At 43.3% G+C, this 16,206-nt stretch overlaps 1 protein-coding gene across 4 annotated transcripts in view; it reads left to right on the top strand.

Annotated features, from left to right (window-relative positions):
* Positions 1–16,206, top strand: part of AOPEP (aminopeptidase O (putative)) — a 349,846-nt gene that overhangs the window by 271,922 nt on the left and 61,718 nt on the right. For all 4 annotated transcript variants that reach the window (XM_047829009.1, XM_047829006.1, XM_047829007.1 and 1 more), the window contains 2 exons: positions 1,485–1,547; positions 1,967–2,041. In XM_047829009.1, coding sequence (XP_047684965.1) covers positions 1,485–1,547; positions 1,967–2,041 — 138 coding nt within the window. The remainder of the gene's footprint in view (positions 1–1,484; positions 1,548–1,966; positions 2,042–16,206) is intronic.

Below are 16,206 nucleotides of genomic sequence, written 5' to 3'. Positions count from 1 at the left end.
CCTATCTAACTCTATAGAGTGACTTTTTTTTTCTTTGTATTCCTGGAAGCACAAACACTTAAGAATCCCCCATTTGAGCAGACCTGTTGTTTATTTTAGGACATATAAGTGCATCATCAATGTAATTTTAAGTAGTCCAGTTATGAATATGGGATGAAGGGATAAAATAAAGTTTTCCACTCTGATGTGTCCATTAAGAAGCTCCTCTTTGTGTAAAATACTCCGTGGCAAAGTTGCTTCTATTTAAAGTAGTGAGTTTGATCTTGGCTTTGATCTAAAGCTTTTGATCTTGAAAGAAGGATGGGGTAGCAATAAAGAGAGGGCAAGACAGATTTTCTTTAAAGAAATGCGATAAAGTTAAAGGGATGGTCAAGATCAACAAACAGAAATGCTACCCGACTCCTCTCCCCAAGCGCTCACCCCCATTCTGGTTCAGCCAACTTCTGATGCGGATGGGAAGAAAGTCTTTTGGGGGTCGGCGGAAAAACTTGGAGTATCTCAGACTTTTACAAACTAAGGGGAAACTTTCCCCTAATAAGGAATACAGAATGTCCCCCTTTAAATTCTCCCCCTGTGGCTGGCGGGGGTGGGGTGGAGGTGGGGTTCCATGGGCAGAGCGCGTGCGGTGCCTACTGCGCTTAACCGGAGCGTGTAGGCTCCGTCGAAGCGTGGGCGGTGCGCGGGGCTCGCCTTTACGCGCTCCCGGTTTCTCCCTGGGGAGGTCACCTGCCACAGCCCCGGAGTCCGGAGGGGCCACTGAAAAATGTCTACTTAATGGTGTCTAATCCATTCCCGGAAAAAAAAAAGTCCACTAGGAAAGTTCCTTTCCGCTCCGCATAGGCCATCTGGACACTTAGGTTTCTGACCGGAGAAGCGAGGTGGCCTGGCCGCGGGGGTGGGGGCACTTCTCAAGCTAAGCCCTTTCTCCTGCGGCCGGGCCGCGCTCCGGCACGCTCAGCGGCTGAGAAACCCTTTCGCGGGTCCCCCGGAGCCCGCGGGGGTGGGGGCTGGAAAGGTAAGGCGTGCGCGCCCGGGTCGGTCCGCGCGTGGGAGGACGCGGGAGCGCGGGCGCGGGCGGGACTCGCGGAGAAGAAGAAAGACGTTCGCAAAGAGAACAATAAAATAGGGACGCGCCGGCGGGGGCGGGGGCGGGCGCGACCTGCGGGGAGGCCGGCCCGGCCGCCTATACCTTTAAGGCAGGCCCCGCCTCCGCCCCAGCGCCCGCCCTCCGCCCGCGCCGCCGCCCCGGCCCCGCGCCGCCCGCCGCCCGCGCTGCGCCTTAGGTGTTGCGGGCCCCGCGCGCCCGCTGCTCTCGAGCGGGCTGGCCGGGCGGCGGGCGCTGGGCGCGGGCGGCGGGGTCCCGGCTCCCACCCTCACCTTCCGCGGTCGAGGTAGTGGGTCAGCGCGCCGAGTTGGTGGGGCGCGGGGGAGGGAGGCTGGGGCGGCTCCCGGGGTAAACTTGACTCTGTCCCCTTCCCCCGCAGCCGCTGCAGAGGGAACGCCAGGCCGGGGCGGAGTGCGGGCTTGCGCGGCAAGTGAGCGTCGAGGTGAGTGCGGGGGGCGCGCTCCCCGCGCTCCCCTCCTTCCTCTCCCTCCCTGGGGCGGTGGGTCCGGCGCCGCATCCCCGCCGCGGAGTCCCCGCGGCGCGACGCGCGACCGCGGTGGGTAATATGGCCCCGTTCGGGGGGCTCCGGCGCGCACCGGCGCGGGGGCGGGCAGCCGGGCCCGTTGACCGGAGGGAGCGGCCCGGGCGAAGGTCACGGCCTGGGTGCGTCGCACCCCCGCGCGCCTCCCGGGCCCCCGGCGCTGAGGCCGCCCAGTGGGCCCGGAAGGTGCCCGTGGCTTCCCCAGGTGAAGCGCAGGAAGGCTGCGTCGCGAGGCGGTCGATCGTTTCTTTCTCACGCCGAGGAAGGGCCCTGACGACCCGTCGTCCTGTTTGAAATGCTCTGTGGTTTTTGAACTTCAGGTCGAGAAATGGATTCGAATGAACCGGAGACCCCGAAAACGGAAGCGAAGGGAGACCGAAGAAGTGTTTGAAAAGGTAGGGCCCCCGAGAGAGAGCACCGGGTGGAGTTCTTGAGAAAGCTCCCTGTCCGCCCCAGAGGACTTGGTCACAACAATAGAGTAGCGTTTGTTTTTTTTTTTTTTTTTAAGTTTTAATTAAATTTACAGTAGGCTGTAAATTAACGTGGATAGTTACACAGAAAAATTGGTTGACAGTGCTAATGATTATGGACGTACTGTGTTGTCAGGAAGAGGATGACCCCGGATGGAGCTATGTTTTCATGTCCATTAAATAGAGCAATGGGACATAAGCGGGTTCCGTTATTATGTTAGACCAGTAGTAGTTATTATGGCAGTTGTTAAGGTACTTCTAGACGGGCGGGGGGGGGGGGGCGTTCTGAATAAATTGCCCACAATATCGGGTTTCTCTGTTCGGTTGTGATAGACACAGCACACTCACTTAGCTTTGGGACTTTAAATTAGAGTAATCTTAAAAATGGAGGGAGATGATGGATTTCTTTTGAAACCCTAGGAGGGATTTTATTTACTGTAAAGCACATGAAAAACTTGTTTTTCTAAATTTAGAATTTCAATATGTTACTTTGCAGAAGTTTGGACTACCTATTTTCTCCTGAAATTATATTAAATTAAAACTTGATTTGTCATTGTAATAAGTAGTATGAAATAAGGTAAGTATAGTCTGTTGTTTTCTGAGTGACTTTTATTGAAAGCTCTTAAAAGTGAATAACGTTTTCACAAATGTTATAGCAGATACAATTTTTGTTGCGCCTACTTAATTACTGTACTGTTTTTTGATTCTTGATAGCACCAGGGGATTAAAATAGATGTGTGTTGTTTTTCTGCTGCTAGAATGTATGATGAATCACTCCTGGTTCTGAAGCCAAGTTCTTGCTGATAGCATTGCTGCTGACTTCTGTGATGTGTTGCCTTAGTATGGGCATTGCAGCGTCCGAGAATGTGCACAAAGCACATCATAATGAAGGTGATCCCAGACTTCCAGAGTGCATGTAAGGATACCAAGGCCAGCTTCTAAGAGAATGGGGAAAAGAACTGGCCTAGGATCCTGGTCATTTGTAGGGAGACATCCAGTGTGTGAAAAGTAGCACCCCAGCCCTAACCCTTTTAAACAGAGTCATATCTGTCAGTTCAGTTAAACAATAATAGAAAAAGGTGTCATTTTGAAGAGACTTGAGTTTTCTGACCATACCTCGGCATGCTGTGGTAGGTTGTGTTTGTTTAACTTTCATGCTTTAGGTGTTTTAAAAAATGTAAGGTGATGAATCTGATCATAAAATGTCCAAAGAAGGGAAAAGTTTTATGGCTTGCTTAGTATTGCAAAAAAAAATTTCCAGCTATGATTTTTTTAAGCCAAAATAAGATTACTCAAGTAGACCGTATGCCAGGCGTGAATGAAGGGAAGCCGTTACCTTTGTGGATTACTAGGTACCATCACTCCCCAAATCTGAACTTGAAGTATTGTGACGCCTTCAGAGAATGAGAAGGGGGTGCTGAGGATTTCACCTACCAAGAAAATGGGGTTCTTTGCTGAGCCTTCTCGGCTCCGTAGAGGCTGTGTATTAGAGCTTATGGGCAAGGTGCACGTTTGACTTTTCTTACAAAACGTGGGCAACAGTTTTAAAGAGGATACGAAAATGAAGTAGGTTGGGATCAACACACTGAACTTCATTTCAAAGAATGAAGCTGAAAGCTGAAGCTTTGAGGGAGGAGGTAGAGAGGTCAGAAGATGGGAGATTTCAGAGAATATTAATTATCAGCGTGTCCAGTCTTTCTTCCTGGCTCTGCGAGGCAGCCGAGCCCTTTGCCCACTGTTTTGCCTGTGTTACAGCCAGGAGAGGGTTTGGAGCTCCCTGAGGCAAAGCCTGCAATATTTTCAAGGGCAAGGTGAAATGGAGTGCGATCAGTGACCAAGGGCATCAGAGCAAGTTCTGAAAGGCACAGAGGCCACCCTGCAGCTGGAAGCCAGGGTGCCGTCCCCTGATTGCCTGAGTGTCTATTCTGAAGTACAGATCAAATTCTGTGTGGTAATGAGTATTTAAACCGAGGTCATGTGTTAACCTTTTGCTACGATTTGAACCTGTTAGTAGGAATCTCAGTAGTTAACTCTCTGTTGAGTTTAGTAAGGGTTTTTAAATGTCTGCCACACGACAAGTAGAGGCACGTTAGCCAGTTTCTCCTTTTTCCTGCATCCACTGTCTATTTCTACAACATTCAAGTAACACTGTGGTATTTTTAGCTTTTATTCATTTTATATTACTGTAAAATATGAAAACGAGTGGTAGTCATTTCTGGTAGGCATAATTTTCAGTCTACCCATCGCTTTTATTTGCCTACTTTGTTTTCTTTGCCCCGTCTCTCCCCCACGCCGCCCTTCCTCCATCCCCCAAGTCTGTATTTACATCTTCCAGGCTCACGTGGGACTCAGCCCAGATCTGACTGAACTTGGTTAACTAGTCTGTGTTTTACTGTGCTAGGGTCGGAACATTTCTCCTGCAGTGTTTACTGACTTGTGGAGAGCAGAGTCTCCTGACCTGCCCGCGGAAGGAAAACCGAGCAGCAGTGCGAGGCCACAGTCTGGAAGCGGGCAGCGGGCGAGGAATTATAGGTGGCGAATGTAATCTTACAGGAGGTATTTGTCCCCCTCACCCCACCCCCCGTAAAGAAAATCACGAAGGTGCTAAGTGGTAGGCACGGCCTGATCTAGGAGTTGAGTTTTTCAGTGAACTCAGAAGGGGAAGCAAAACAAACTTACCCTGTTCTCAGCTGTGGGTTAAAATAACGAATAATGAAATAAAGTAAACTGGGTGAGTGAGAGGTTCTACCGGGAGAAGTGATTTAAAATGCTCTCCTGGCCTTTCCAGGCTGTTCTCCTTCCTGTGCGAGTCCTTGAGTCCTTCCCTCCCACCCAGCCACCGGAGGCCCAGTGCTGTCTTACAGGTTTCGCTTCTCCTCTTCCTGAAGCTCATAGTGCTGTCTTACGCGTCTTCTGTCTTCCCTGATACTTACTTTCATTTTATTTTCTCTTCATACTTTAGCCCCCTTCCCACTAGGTGCAGCTCAGATCCTTTATACTGTTCTCTGTCTTCTTCATTTTAAATTACAAACTCACCTCTCTTTTGCTTCTGGTCCTCAGGTGTTTTCTCCTTACATTATGATGTTCTTCCTTTTATGTTATTTCAAGTTCCTTTTATTTAGTTTCAATAATTTGTGCAGCAGAAAGGCAAGGAGAGCAGGAACAACTACACAAAGAACAATTAGGGAGAATGGTTCAGCTCTGCAAGGGGCAGTGAAACAATGGTGGTTGCAAAAGTGAACTGTATGTGTATTTTTTTAAATAATGTTAATAGATTTTTCTAAATAGCTGTTGGTTTTGGAAGAGGAACATTTTTTTCCCTGCTTTTATCTTTCACTGATTCAAAAATTCAAATTATCCATCACATTCAAAGATTAAGGAAAAATATACTTTTATAAATATATGTGAAATATAAAGATTTTAAATAGTGTTTTTTTTTTAATTTTAAGGGTTAGTAATACTATACTACACAATAATAAATAGTATATTGAGGAGAAGAATGTGTGAATGACGTATGATTCCTTTAGAAGAAGAAAATGCCAATTTTCAGATTGCAGAGAAGCACCTGAAATCATGTTTTATACGTACCTGATAATGTACAGAGGATAAATTTTAAGATATTCATTTCTGGTCATCATCGAGTATGTATAATGTCACAGGTATTCATTGGCAGACTTTCAGAACATTGAAAATTCAGTGATACTAAGGTTGGCTATTATTATTAACAAGCTATCTTTTATGTGTATTTGTTTCCAAGCTAGTGGTCTTGGCGAGGCTGAGTGTCTGGCCTGTGTTACGATTAGTCATAAGGAACACGAGGTGCAAATGGTTTCTAACAAAAGCACCCTTTAAGGTTACCTTAATTGTTCTTTCCTGCCAGAACCCTAAAAACAATACTCCAGAGCATAAGATTGTTAAAAATGTGGTGAAATTTTCCTTGAAATATCGAGTGAAACATAAAGATCTAGAGAGATGGTTGTGAAAATGTGGATTTTATAGTATTTAGTCGCCATCTCAGAGTCTTTGAGAAGAGAAAATGCGGACAGTTTTCTTTGTGATCTGGAGCATTTTCCCTCAGTTTTACTTCATGTGTTCTTTCCTCACATTTGATTCTGAACTGCAGTGATTATCTTGGTATGAATAATAATTTACAGATTAAAAAATGTGTATAGAACCCATTTTGGCTTATGCATTTTGCCACATTTATTGCTCCTTTTAAAATTTTATATGTTCTAAGAAAATGCGTTTATTACAATTCTAATATTGAAATATTCAACACGTTAAAGGTAGGTACAAATTTTAAACTATTTAACAAAGTGCTTTACTGCTGTTTGCCTTTTGTGACAAAAGTCTGTTTTATATTAAGTTTATGATTTCTGGAAAACTATTTAAGACTAATAAAAATTATCTGGCTCTTTCTTGGACCTGTAACAGCAGACGGTGACCGTGTTAGGCTTGACTCTGGAGTGATCAGGATACAAAGCTTGAGAAAATGGCACAAGACGAATTTAAAGAGTGCTGAACCAAGGGTCCCTTCACTTTACAGGAGCTACCCCACATTTAGCAAAATGGTAGGCTGCAGGCAGCCACTCTTATGCAACTGAGGCAGCATTGGTGTTGAGTGGTTTCCCAGGCATCGGTGCCCTTGCCTCTTTTCGAAAATGTTCCTGCCCTGTGAGAATTCATAACTAGTCTACATTTATATAGCTGTAATCTCTTACAATAGCTTCATTGATACTTGATCTCCATAGAAAAGCTTTATGGGTTCTAATGAGTCACTGCTCTTGAGGCACCAGCCGCCCTCCCTATCTGTGAGTGGCTTTGTGTCCTGTGTTGTACTGATTGTGCCTTTGGATGACAACTTACTTGAGTGATGGAGAGAGGCAGGGTAATTTATTAAAAGTAATTACAAAGAAACCTAACAAAAAGAGTAATTACAGCGCTGTTAATATGCAATTCGTTATTTTATTGCTGCAATATTTAGAACTGGGTCTTATTTGTGGGTCTCCCTTTTTTCCTTGTAAATCTCTGGCAAATACATAATTTATTAAATTCTCTATACCTAGGTCTCAAAGTAGATTTGGTTTTACAAAATCTTGGCTTTTTCTGCCTTTTTTTTTTTTTTTTTTAAACTGGACGGAGGAAGAATGGCTGAGAAAATGTATTTTTGGTAGCCTCGGGAAAGAAGGCTGATCTGCATAATTTTATGCCATTAAATTTTCATCTGTTCCATAGATTTATTTTTTTAAGAATCTGCACCTTTAAGAAAATGTTCTAAGAATTTTGAGTGTACTGAAATTCCTTCCATTTTCAACTAGCATAACGGAGAAAATTAAAGTACAGTCATCCACTTACCTCACGCACTTATTCACGTATTTTAAAAAGAATCTGTGAATGGGACTATTAATATAATAATAGCTGACACTTGTCATGTGTCAAGCTCTATTCTAAGTGCTTTGCATGTACCCGCTCATGTAAATGTACCATTACAGTAGTACCACCAACCAGCAATGTGCTATGAGGATGTTGTAGACGGGGGCAAACGCTTTGTGAAAGTAGGTGAGGTATAAACAAATCAAATAATTGCTGCAGAAAAGAATGCTTTGGGCAAGATTTAAACAAATTTTTTTAGCCCAGGCTATTGATAGCCCTAGACCATGAGCATAAAGGACGCATCTCTAAATGAGGAAAATCCTAGCCAGCGAATGTTTTGAAAACACATGAAAGTGTGCAGATAATTACACTATTGTTGATTTTAGCAGATCTGATGCCAGCAGCCAGCAACTCTTCTGTGCCATGAAAGATGAAAGCCATTTTAATATAAAACATGAGTGTGGCTGGAACAGGGAGGTGGGCAGAGAACAATCTCGTGCCTTTTTAGTTACTTTTATAGGAAGCATTAGTTACATTCCTGTGATAGAATGCTTTACTTGGCTATCATTCTCATCTCAGGCATTTTAATGATTGCTGTTTTGTGCCTAGCATCATACGACAGTAATAAGATGCATTATTTTAGTAGTACCTACTGATGTCAGTGTCATTTAGGACCTGTGAATGTTTCCATTCATCTTCTATTTCAGGAGGTGGACACTACTATGTGTCTTTAGGTATAGCTGACATGTATTTCACTTACGTTTCTGGGTCTCTGAGTGCAGCAGAACTGACACTCAAGCCTTTTATTTTATCTCCAGCACTTAGGAAGGACCTGATTACATGCAGCCTTGATTACTATTTGTTGAATGAGTTAGATGAATGATTCCCACACATGGCACTTACCTTCCTAAATCATACTTGGCGATTACATTTTGTAAAAATTGTAATGTCCCAGTTCTTGTTTAATTATTTTGATCTTTAATGACAGGTTTTCACGAAGGCACATTGGGGAGAGCTTTCCTGGTTGTCATGGGTCATCTTTTTCATCTCTTCTATAAAGAGAGCTCAGAGCCAGGAAGACCTGACCCTGGTCCCAACTCTGCCACCCAATCATGTGCTCCTTGAGTTTGTCACTTGACTTCTGCTTTCATCTGAAAATCCTTTCATTTAACAGGCCAGTTAGGCCAGTGTACCTTAATGATAAGATTAATGTGTGTGTTTGGCCTTGACTCTTTCTTATACTTTGATGATGTAATTTTTCTTTCGTCCATTTTTGGTATTTAGGAGGCTTATATTTTTGTTCTAGTGGTTACTTTGACATAATAATACATTTTGGTTTCTTTTCTTCACTTTATTTTTTTGCTCTTGTGTATTGATTTCCTGCTGTGAGCAGTAGTGAAATTAGATGTTAACCTTTTCTTGCCCCTCCTCTTTTGATCTTCTGTCATGTGACTTGAAATAATTGTTTTTTTGCTCCAGTTAAACACCTTTAACACAGCCAACAAGCTGACAGTATTTATACAGTCTTCCCATTTTCTCCTCTTTTTTTTTTTTGATAGTTGTACTAGATTTACAGTGTCAGCGCATGTAGACATAGTATACCATATGCTTTATAAAATCACATATTATCATATATCACATTTAATTCTGCAAGTAAATTTATAATGCTCATCAGCTGCCCTTATATAACTGATCTTCAGCAATTGGGATTTTTTGAAGCTAGTTCCAGAGTGGATTTCTCAGGAAGAGCTTGGGGCAACTATATTTCCTGAGGTCTTGCATTTTAATAAGTTTGTGCTCTTTCCATGTGAGGGTCAGTTCAACTAGACACAAAATTTTGGATTCATGTTTTCTTTGTTTAAGTGTCTTGAGTATGTTACTCCATTGTCTTGCATAAAGTCTTCTGCTGGTCTCAATTCTTCCCCTCAGAGTGACCTGGTCTTTTCTCTTGGACATCCAGATCATTTCTTCTTTAAATTCCAAAAATGTTACTTGGGTATGTCTTGTTGTGGGCTAGTTTTCACAGTTGTCCATTGGCTTTTGAGCTTTATTTGCCTCATTTGTAAAATGAGAATAATGGTAACTTTTTTTTTTTTGCTACTCAAGAAAGTGGATTTGAAGACCACCTAAGATACTGTATATAAAGTGCTTTACATTTATTTTAGTTTCTGTGACTCTTCAAAGTCCCCTGTTGTTAGGAACTTTATTTATTTATTTATTTATTTAAAAAAATTTTTTTTTTCAACGTTTATTTATTTTTAGGACAGAGAGAGACAGAGCATGAACAGGCAAGGGGCAGAGAGAGAGGGAGACACAGAATCGGAAACAGGCTCCAGGCTCTGAGCCATCAGCCCAGAGCCTGACGTGGGGCTCGAACTCACGGACTGCGAGATCGTGACCTGGCTGAAGTCGGACGCTTAACTGACTGCGCCATCCAGGCACCCCAGGAACTTTAAAATTTAGAGTATTTTATGGGCATTTGTACTTGAGTTGGCTTTATATTTGGGATAAATCTAAAGTGGATTCTCTGAAGTCTTTTGTCTGCATTTTAGCGATGTATAAATGCATGCCGACTCCTTGTGGTAAGCAGGTGTTCTGTGCCCATGCGTGGAGAACTTCTGGCCTAAAAACAGTGGTGCTTTTTGAAGGAATCTCACGTAGAAAACACTTCCTCCATTATATTCTACTCACACTCTTCTCACACTTAGTTTCCCACATAAAACTGGGTTTACATGACCGTGGTCTACGTGTAGAACAATACACAGGAAAAAAAAAATTTTTGTTTTTCAAATAATGAGGGCTGAAAACTCAAGTCAGTTCTTATCAGCCAACATGTTTTCTTGGATTTGCTGTACATAAGTCCTATGTAAGAAGCTGCTGGAAAATACCAGAGACACGGGAGATGTCATTTCTGGCCATGGGAGATAAAACACACACATATCAAAGATCATTTACAAAGCAGCATGTGATAAATAAATTCAAACCAGTGTGGCACAAACTAAGGACATGAGTATATGATGCATTTTACCTGAGGCTACCCTGGACTCGAGTTTCCACGCCTGGGCCTTGTTTTGATAAAGCAACCTTTACACATGCAGCCTGGAAGTTGCGGTGGGAAATTGGGTAACTGAATTAACTGAATCCATTTTAATGCTTTTACATGATTTGTAAGCACAGATAGGGGTTTGATTGACGTACATGTAAATAGTGTTAGTGTCTTTATTTGAAAATGTGATTCTTAAAAATAAATTCATCCATGTTTTGCAAGTAAGGCTGGAACCTATCATAGAAATTCTGCTGACACTTATGAACCAGAATCATTCAAAAACCCAAGGCTAGAAATATAATACTGCCTATAATTCCATGTTTAACACATTCCTTATTAAATTCTATTTTTATTTGAACCATTTATTTACTGACTTAACTGCATATCCATAGCACACAAAACCCCGAATAAGGAGTATGCATAAATACAGAGATGAATGGAAAACAGGCCTCAACTAGTTTACAGTTTGGTGTGAAAACCTATACAAAGTGGGAAACAGAACTGAATCAAACGTCTGTGAGTGGTAACGCAGGTATGTGCACAGAATAGTTTGGATCTCTGTAAGGAAAGGGAACCCTCTCACTTTGGGCATTTTGCGTTATCCGTAAGTCTGGTCCCGGATGATAGCAGGGTATAAATATTTGTTCGAGTTTATTCAGCTTTTGTTATTTTGTAGAATTGAGGGTACCAGCATTTCGGTTCTCAAGATTCTGATGGTCTTCCCGAGAACATACTGACGCTGCAGTTAGCACTTCCCTTCGGCTTTTGCAAAGTGCCACCGCCAGGTCATGCTATCTCTGGGCTTGAAGACGTCAGGTTTTCAGTCTGTTTCACTCTATTTTTGCCCTTTTATTTGCATCGTTAAGTTTTGGAGTTTTTTCCTTCCCTAAACTTTCGGTTTCAGAATCAGGGATGGTGACTGCAAGCTCTAGAGCCCGTTTCCTCTTGTGATTCTTGAACGTTGGATCGTGTTATTCACAAAGCATCGCACTTGTTTCAGCACCAGAAATATAGCATGACCTTTAAAAAAAAAGAAAAGTATTAAGGAAATAATTCTATGCCCCTTTTACCTTTCTGACGATGAGCACAGACTCATCGAACGAGCCACTGAATGGCATTAAGTGCACATCCAAATCATTAACATTTTAAATGTCTCTCTACAAATCAAGAAAGGTTTGTTTTTCAGAGTGTTAAATTCTAAATCATGGGTACGTGAAGGTTCAGACTTCATAGACACGAAGCGGGAAAACAACCTGATCTGCAGTGGTTAATACCAAGGAAACTATGTAAAGTGGGAAAAGATGGTCTTAGAATATGTTTGTACTTCTCTGGCATTTTCGCAGAAAACAGGAACAGTAGCCCTCTTAGGCAGCCGCCTTTATAACTGAAAGAAAGCTTATGCTGTTCGCTTTCTGTGACCATTTTCATTTGATGTCCAAGGAAAGAAATTCATGGTCTCCATGAGGAGCAGGAGAAGTCAAAAAGGAACAGCACAAATCTAGAAGAGAAGCAGGTCACAGCTCTGGACTGAGTTCGTGTACAATTTGGTTTCTCACTTTTTCTCCTTTACTGTCAGCCACACAAACTCTAGTTTTCAGTGTCGAAGGTATGGTGTGAGCATTTATTCCTGACGCTAATGGTAAAGGATGCTGAGTGCTTCCACAGACAACAGAAGATTATGGTTCTGATTCTCTCTTTTAACCATTTTAATCATTGAATTTAATGTCCTGTGTCTTTTATATGATATAAAATTCACCCACATACAGTTTGTTGGGTTTTAAGACACTTACACGGTTGTGCAGCCATCATCACAATCTAGTTTTAGAACATTTCCATCACCAAAACGTTCCCTTGTATCCATTTGTGGTTAATCCCCATCCTGACCCCTAGCCCCAGGGAACTACCAATTTGCTTTCTGTCTTTAGTTTTGCATCTTACACAAATTTCATATAAATGGAATCATACACACTTTAGTCTTTTGGACCTGGCTACTTCCATTTATCATCCTGTTTTGAGTATCAGAAGTATTGCGTATATTTGTGTTTGTTCCTTTTCATTATCAAGTAGTATTCCATTGTGTGGGTGGACTGCATTTTGTTTATCTGTTTACTGCTTGATAGATATTTGGGTTTTTTGCAGTTTTGGCTTATTATGAATAGTGTTTAAGTGTCTTTATGTAGACCTACTTCTTTTGGGCATGGCTTGGCCATAGGGTAAGGGTATGTTTAACTTTTCAAGAAACTGCTAAACTGTTTTTCCAAAGTGGCTGCAGCATATTTCCACCAGTAGTGTTTAAGGTTCCCAGTTTTGTGTGTGTGTGTGTGTGTGTGTGTGTGTGTGTGTGTGGTTTTTTGGGTTGTTTTTTTTTTTATAGAGAGTGAGTGCAAGCTGGGGAGAGGGGCAGAGAGAGAATCTTAAGCAGGCTCCATGCTCAGCGTGGAGCCTGATGCAGGGCTCAATCCCACAACCCTGGAATCATGACCTGAGCCAATCAAGAGTCGATGCTCAACCAACTGAGCCACCCAGGCGCTCCTAAGGTTCCCAGTTTCTCTGTCTCCTCATCAGCCCTTGGAATTGTCAGACGTCTTTATTTTAACCATTCTCATGGGAGTTGAACTATGCTTTCTATACTTTTATTTCTTGTGAGGATCTCAAAGTATCTGTATACCCCAATATGCTTGTGTCCCGCATTTTACAGATCAGAAGGCAGTAGAGCAGTACCTGGAGAATCTAAATGTCTCACCCAAGATCCCCAAATGAATCACTGAGCTTAGAGTCCTCATGTAGCAGTTGGGGACACAGCAGCCTGTTTTCCAACTCATGGCTCCCTGTGACTCAGGGCCTTCTTTGTCCTCATAGCTTTGTTGGGTGTGGCTTGCTTTTGATCTTTGTAGAATGATCCATTCTTACCCTCTCTGGAATTTTGTCTGATGAAATCCAGTTGTTTTCTGCAGAGATGTGCTAGTGTCTTGGAGAGGTGCTCCTTAGCTGCAGTACACAGGCTTGTGTGGCTCAGGCCTGGCTCCCAAGGTGGGCCCTGTGGACTGTGCCACCACGTGTCATCCTGTCAAAGGGGGTAGATGCTTGCCTCACCAGAGCCTTGTGGGAGTCAAGTGAGGTGACTTATCGAAAACAGCTGGCATGTACTAAATATTTAATACATTTTACAGCACCTCTTCAGATGACTGTGAAGGGCTGATTATCTTGTGGTGTGTGGATGGTAACACCAGTCATATGGGGTTTTTTTTGTCTGTACAGTGAGGCAGGAAAACATTCTTAAATTTATTTACTAATTAAAAAAATCAGCCATAGTTTCTTATTGTTCTTTGGTCTGCAGCAAATGTAGCAAGCAGTAGTACTTTTATAAGTTTGTATGTTTAGTCCCTGTCTTTTGGCTTCACTCAAGAAGACTAATCCTACTTCTCAGAGCTACTGGATCAATTCATGTGGGTCTCTCTTCGGTTTGTCCACTCTGGTAGAATAAGGTGTTGTTGTTCGTGTTCCAAGTTGAAGTGCTCAAAGTGTTCTTTAGGCTATAAGATCTGTGTTCTAGCAAAGTTCGGCTTTAGATCAGTCTATAATCATTTCTTACACTCAACGTGTCATTGCTTTTGTTTCTTTGGACCAAAATGTTCTGATATGAAGTTCCTTTGAAGGCTGGTGGGGTTTATACAAATACCCAGCTAATGAAAAGCACTTAAATATGGGGCACACCTCCCCACTCCATTGTCACTTTGCAGGTCATGTTGAAGAGAAGGTTCCAGTTAACCTCTGTTGCCTTTTGCTGACCAGAGTTGTAGTGTTTATTTCATGACAAAAAGTGAATTCTAGATAGTTTTCTGTGAGATGATGATTTTCTCTGAAATGACTCTTGGTCACGTTGAGTTTCTAAGTGTTAAAAGGGAACGTGGTTTTTGGATCTGTGAAAAATTTCATCTTGGTCTCTGGCTGCTGCACAGAACGGGCTAAAAGGTTGAGAACTTCAGAAACTAGCCTCCCCACCCCTGGAGCTGTCTAAAATGACTGGAGGAGCGTGCGCGGGGCTGTAATGTTATGAGAGCTACTGGAGGTCCTAAGCGCGCAGGACCATGAGGGGGGAAATGGAGGGGAATGTCCCATGGAAAGTTGAACAACTCCGGTTTCACATCACTTTATTTGGGAGGCCATATGGGATGGAGCTGTTAGACACAGGGAAGACCTTACAGCTTCTCCAAGGCCAGCCTTTCTACATGTGAAAACATGGGGGCCTTGAGAACATTTCGGTCCCAGGCTGGAGTGCCCGCCTGGAACCAGAGCCCGCGTCTGTCCCCATTTTTGCTGTCTTCACCTGGGTACTTCCCCCAAAGCAGGGTATGGGGGCAGAGCGGCTTTGGACTCCAGGTGAGAAGTGGGTCCCGCTGGTCTTTGTTTTGTTGTAGGGCATGGACAGCTGAGGGAGGCCTGGAATGAAGGTCTGGGGGACTCAGAATGTCCCTACAAGGCCACTCCTTGTCACCTAGAAACACATCCAGAGTGAGGGCCCTTTCCTAGCATACAGAGGCTTGGATAGGCACGGGCCAGGTCTGATTTTGAGGGCTCAGTCATGTCCGAACGCAGAGAAAGACTTCATGGTGAGACAACTGGGTGTCTGCAAGGGTGGACGTGAACATTTGCTTTTCATAATAAATGAGTGAATTTTACAAGGCACAGATTATTTGAAGTTTTTGTGATGCTTATCACAGGCCAGGCAACTGCAACACGAAAATGTTGTTGGGGTAGTTTTTTTAATCAGACATAAGTGTGACCAGATTACTAGGCATTTTATTTTGGAATGTGGTAAAGGCACACCCACAAATGCCTTTTCTTCAGTCTGTGCAGATATCTTCAATGTTTATTCTAAAATGCAAGGCTGCTTTCTGTGTTTCTACATATTCCTACCTCGATGTATCGCACGTTTAGAGTTATGTTTTTCTTCAGTGTCTCTGACTTGGCTCGTGGCTTACAGGCCAAATCAAACCACCTCCACCTCCAAAACAGTATTGCTAAAACCAGTGCTGAACTTGGATTATGAAAGGTTTAGTTCCCAGAACTTGCTGTACTGTTGGCAGGGCAAAGTGAGTAGGAATATTATGATCTAGGGGAAAAACTGCTTGTGTTTTATCTGCAACACAGCTGGCAGATACAGAAGGATAGTGCCCCAAATGGGCAGACGAAAAGGGGGAGTGGGTACTGAGCTGCCTCAGACTTGCAGAAGGCACCCTGTCCCCTCACTCCAGCAAAATGAAATGGGCTGGAGAGAAGGCACGGGATGAGATTCCTGCACTGCTGATCTGGTATACTTTGAGTCTTCTTTGGAGATCAAGTCTCTGGCTTGGTCAACAGTAGCATTACCCAGTCCTAGAGCACCAGATTATCATAAGACAAATTTCGATGATGCTGAACTGTCCTTCAACAAAGGATTACTGCTGCATCCGCACGCACATATAACTTGGTTGGTATGCATGCAGACGCACACACGCATGTGCACACACATTTACCTGTTCCATCGACCTCTGGCTTCCAAGCAGGAGAGGTTAGGTCTGAGGCCTGCTGTTGTGACCACTGTCTCCCATCTCAGAGGGAAGCTGCAGGCTCTGTTTCCACAGCTGGCACTGTTTGAGTCTGACTCATGCTCCCTGTGCGTAATGCAAAG

The sequence above is a fragment of the Prionailurus viverrinus genome, chromosome D4 (assembly GCF_022837055.1).
Source record: "Prionailurus viverrinus isolate Anna chromosome D4, UM_Priviv_1.0, whole genome shotgun sequence".
NCBI classification, from domain to species: Eukaryota; Metazoa; Chordata; class Mammalia; order Carnivora; family Felidae; genus Prionailurus; species Prionailurus viverrinus.
Note: the sequence above shows the minus strand (reverse complement) of the source record. Positions and strands in the feature narration are given on the sequence as shown.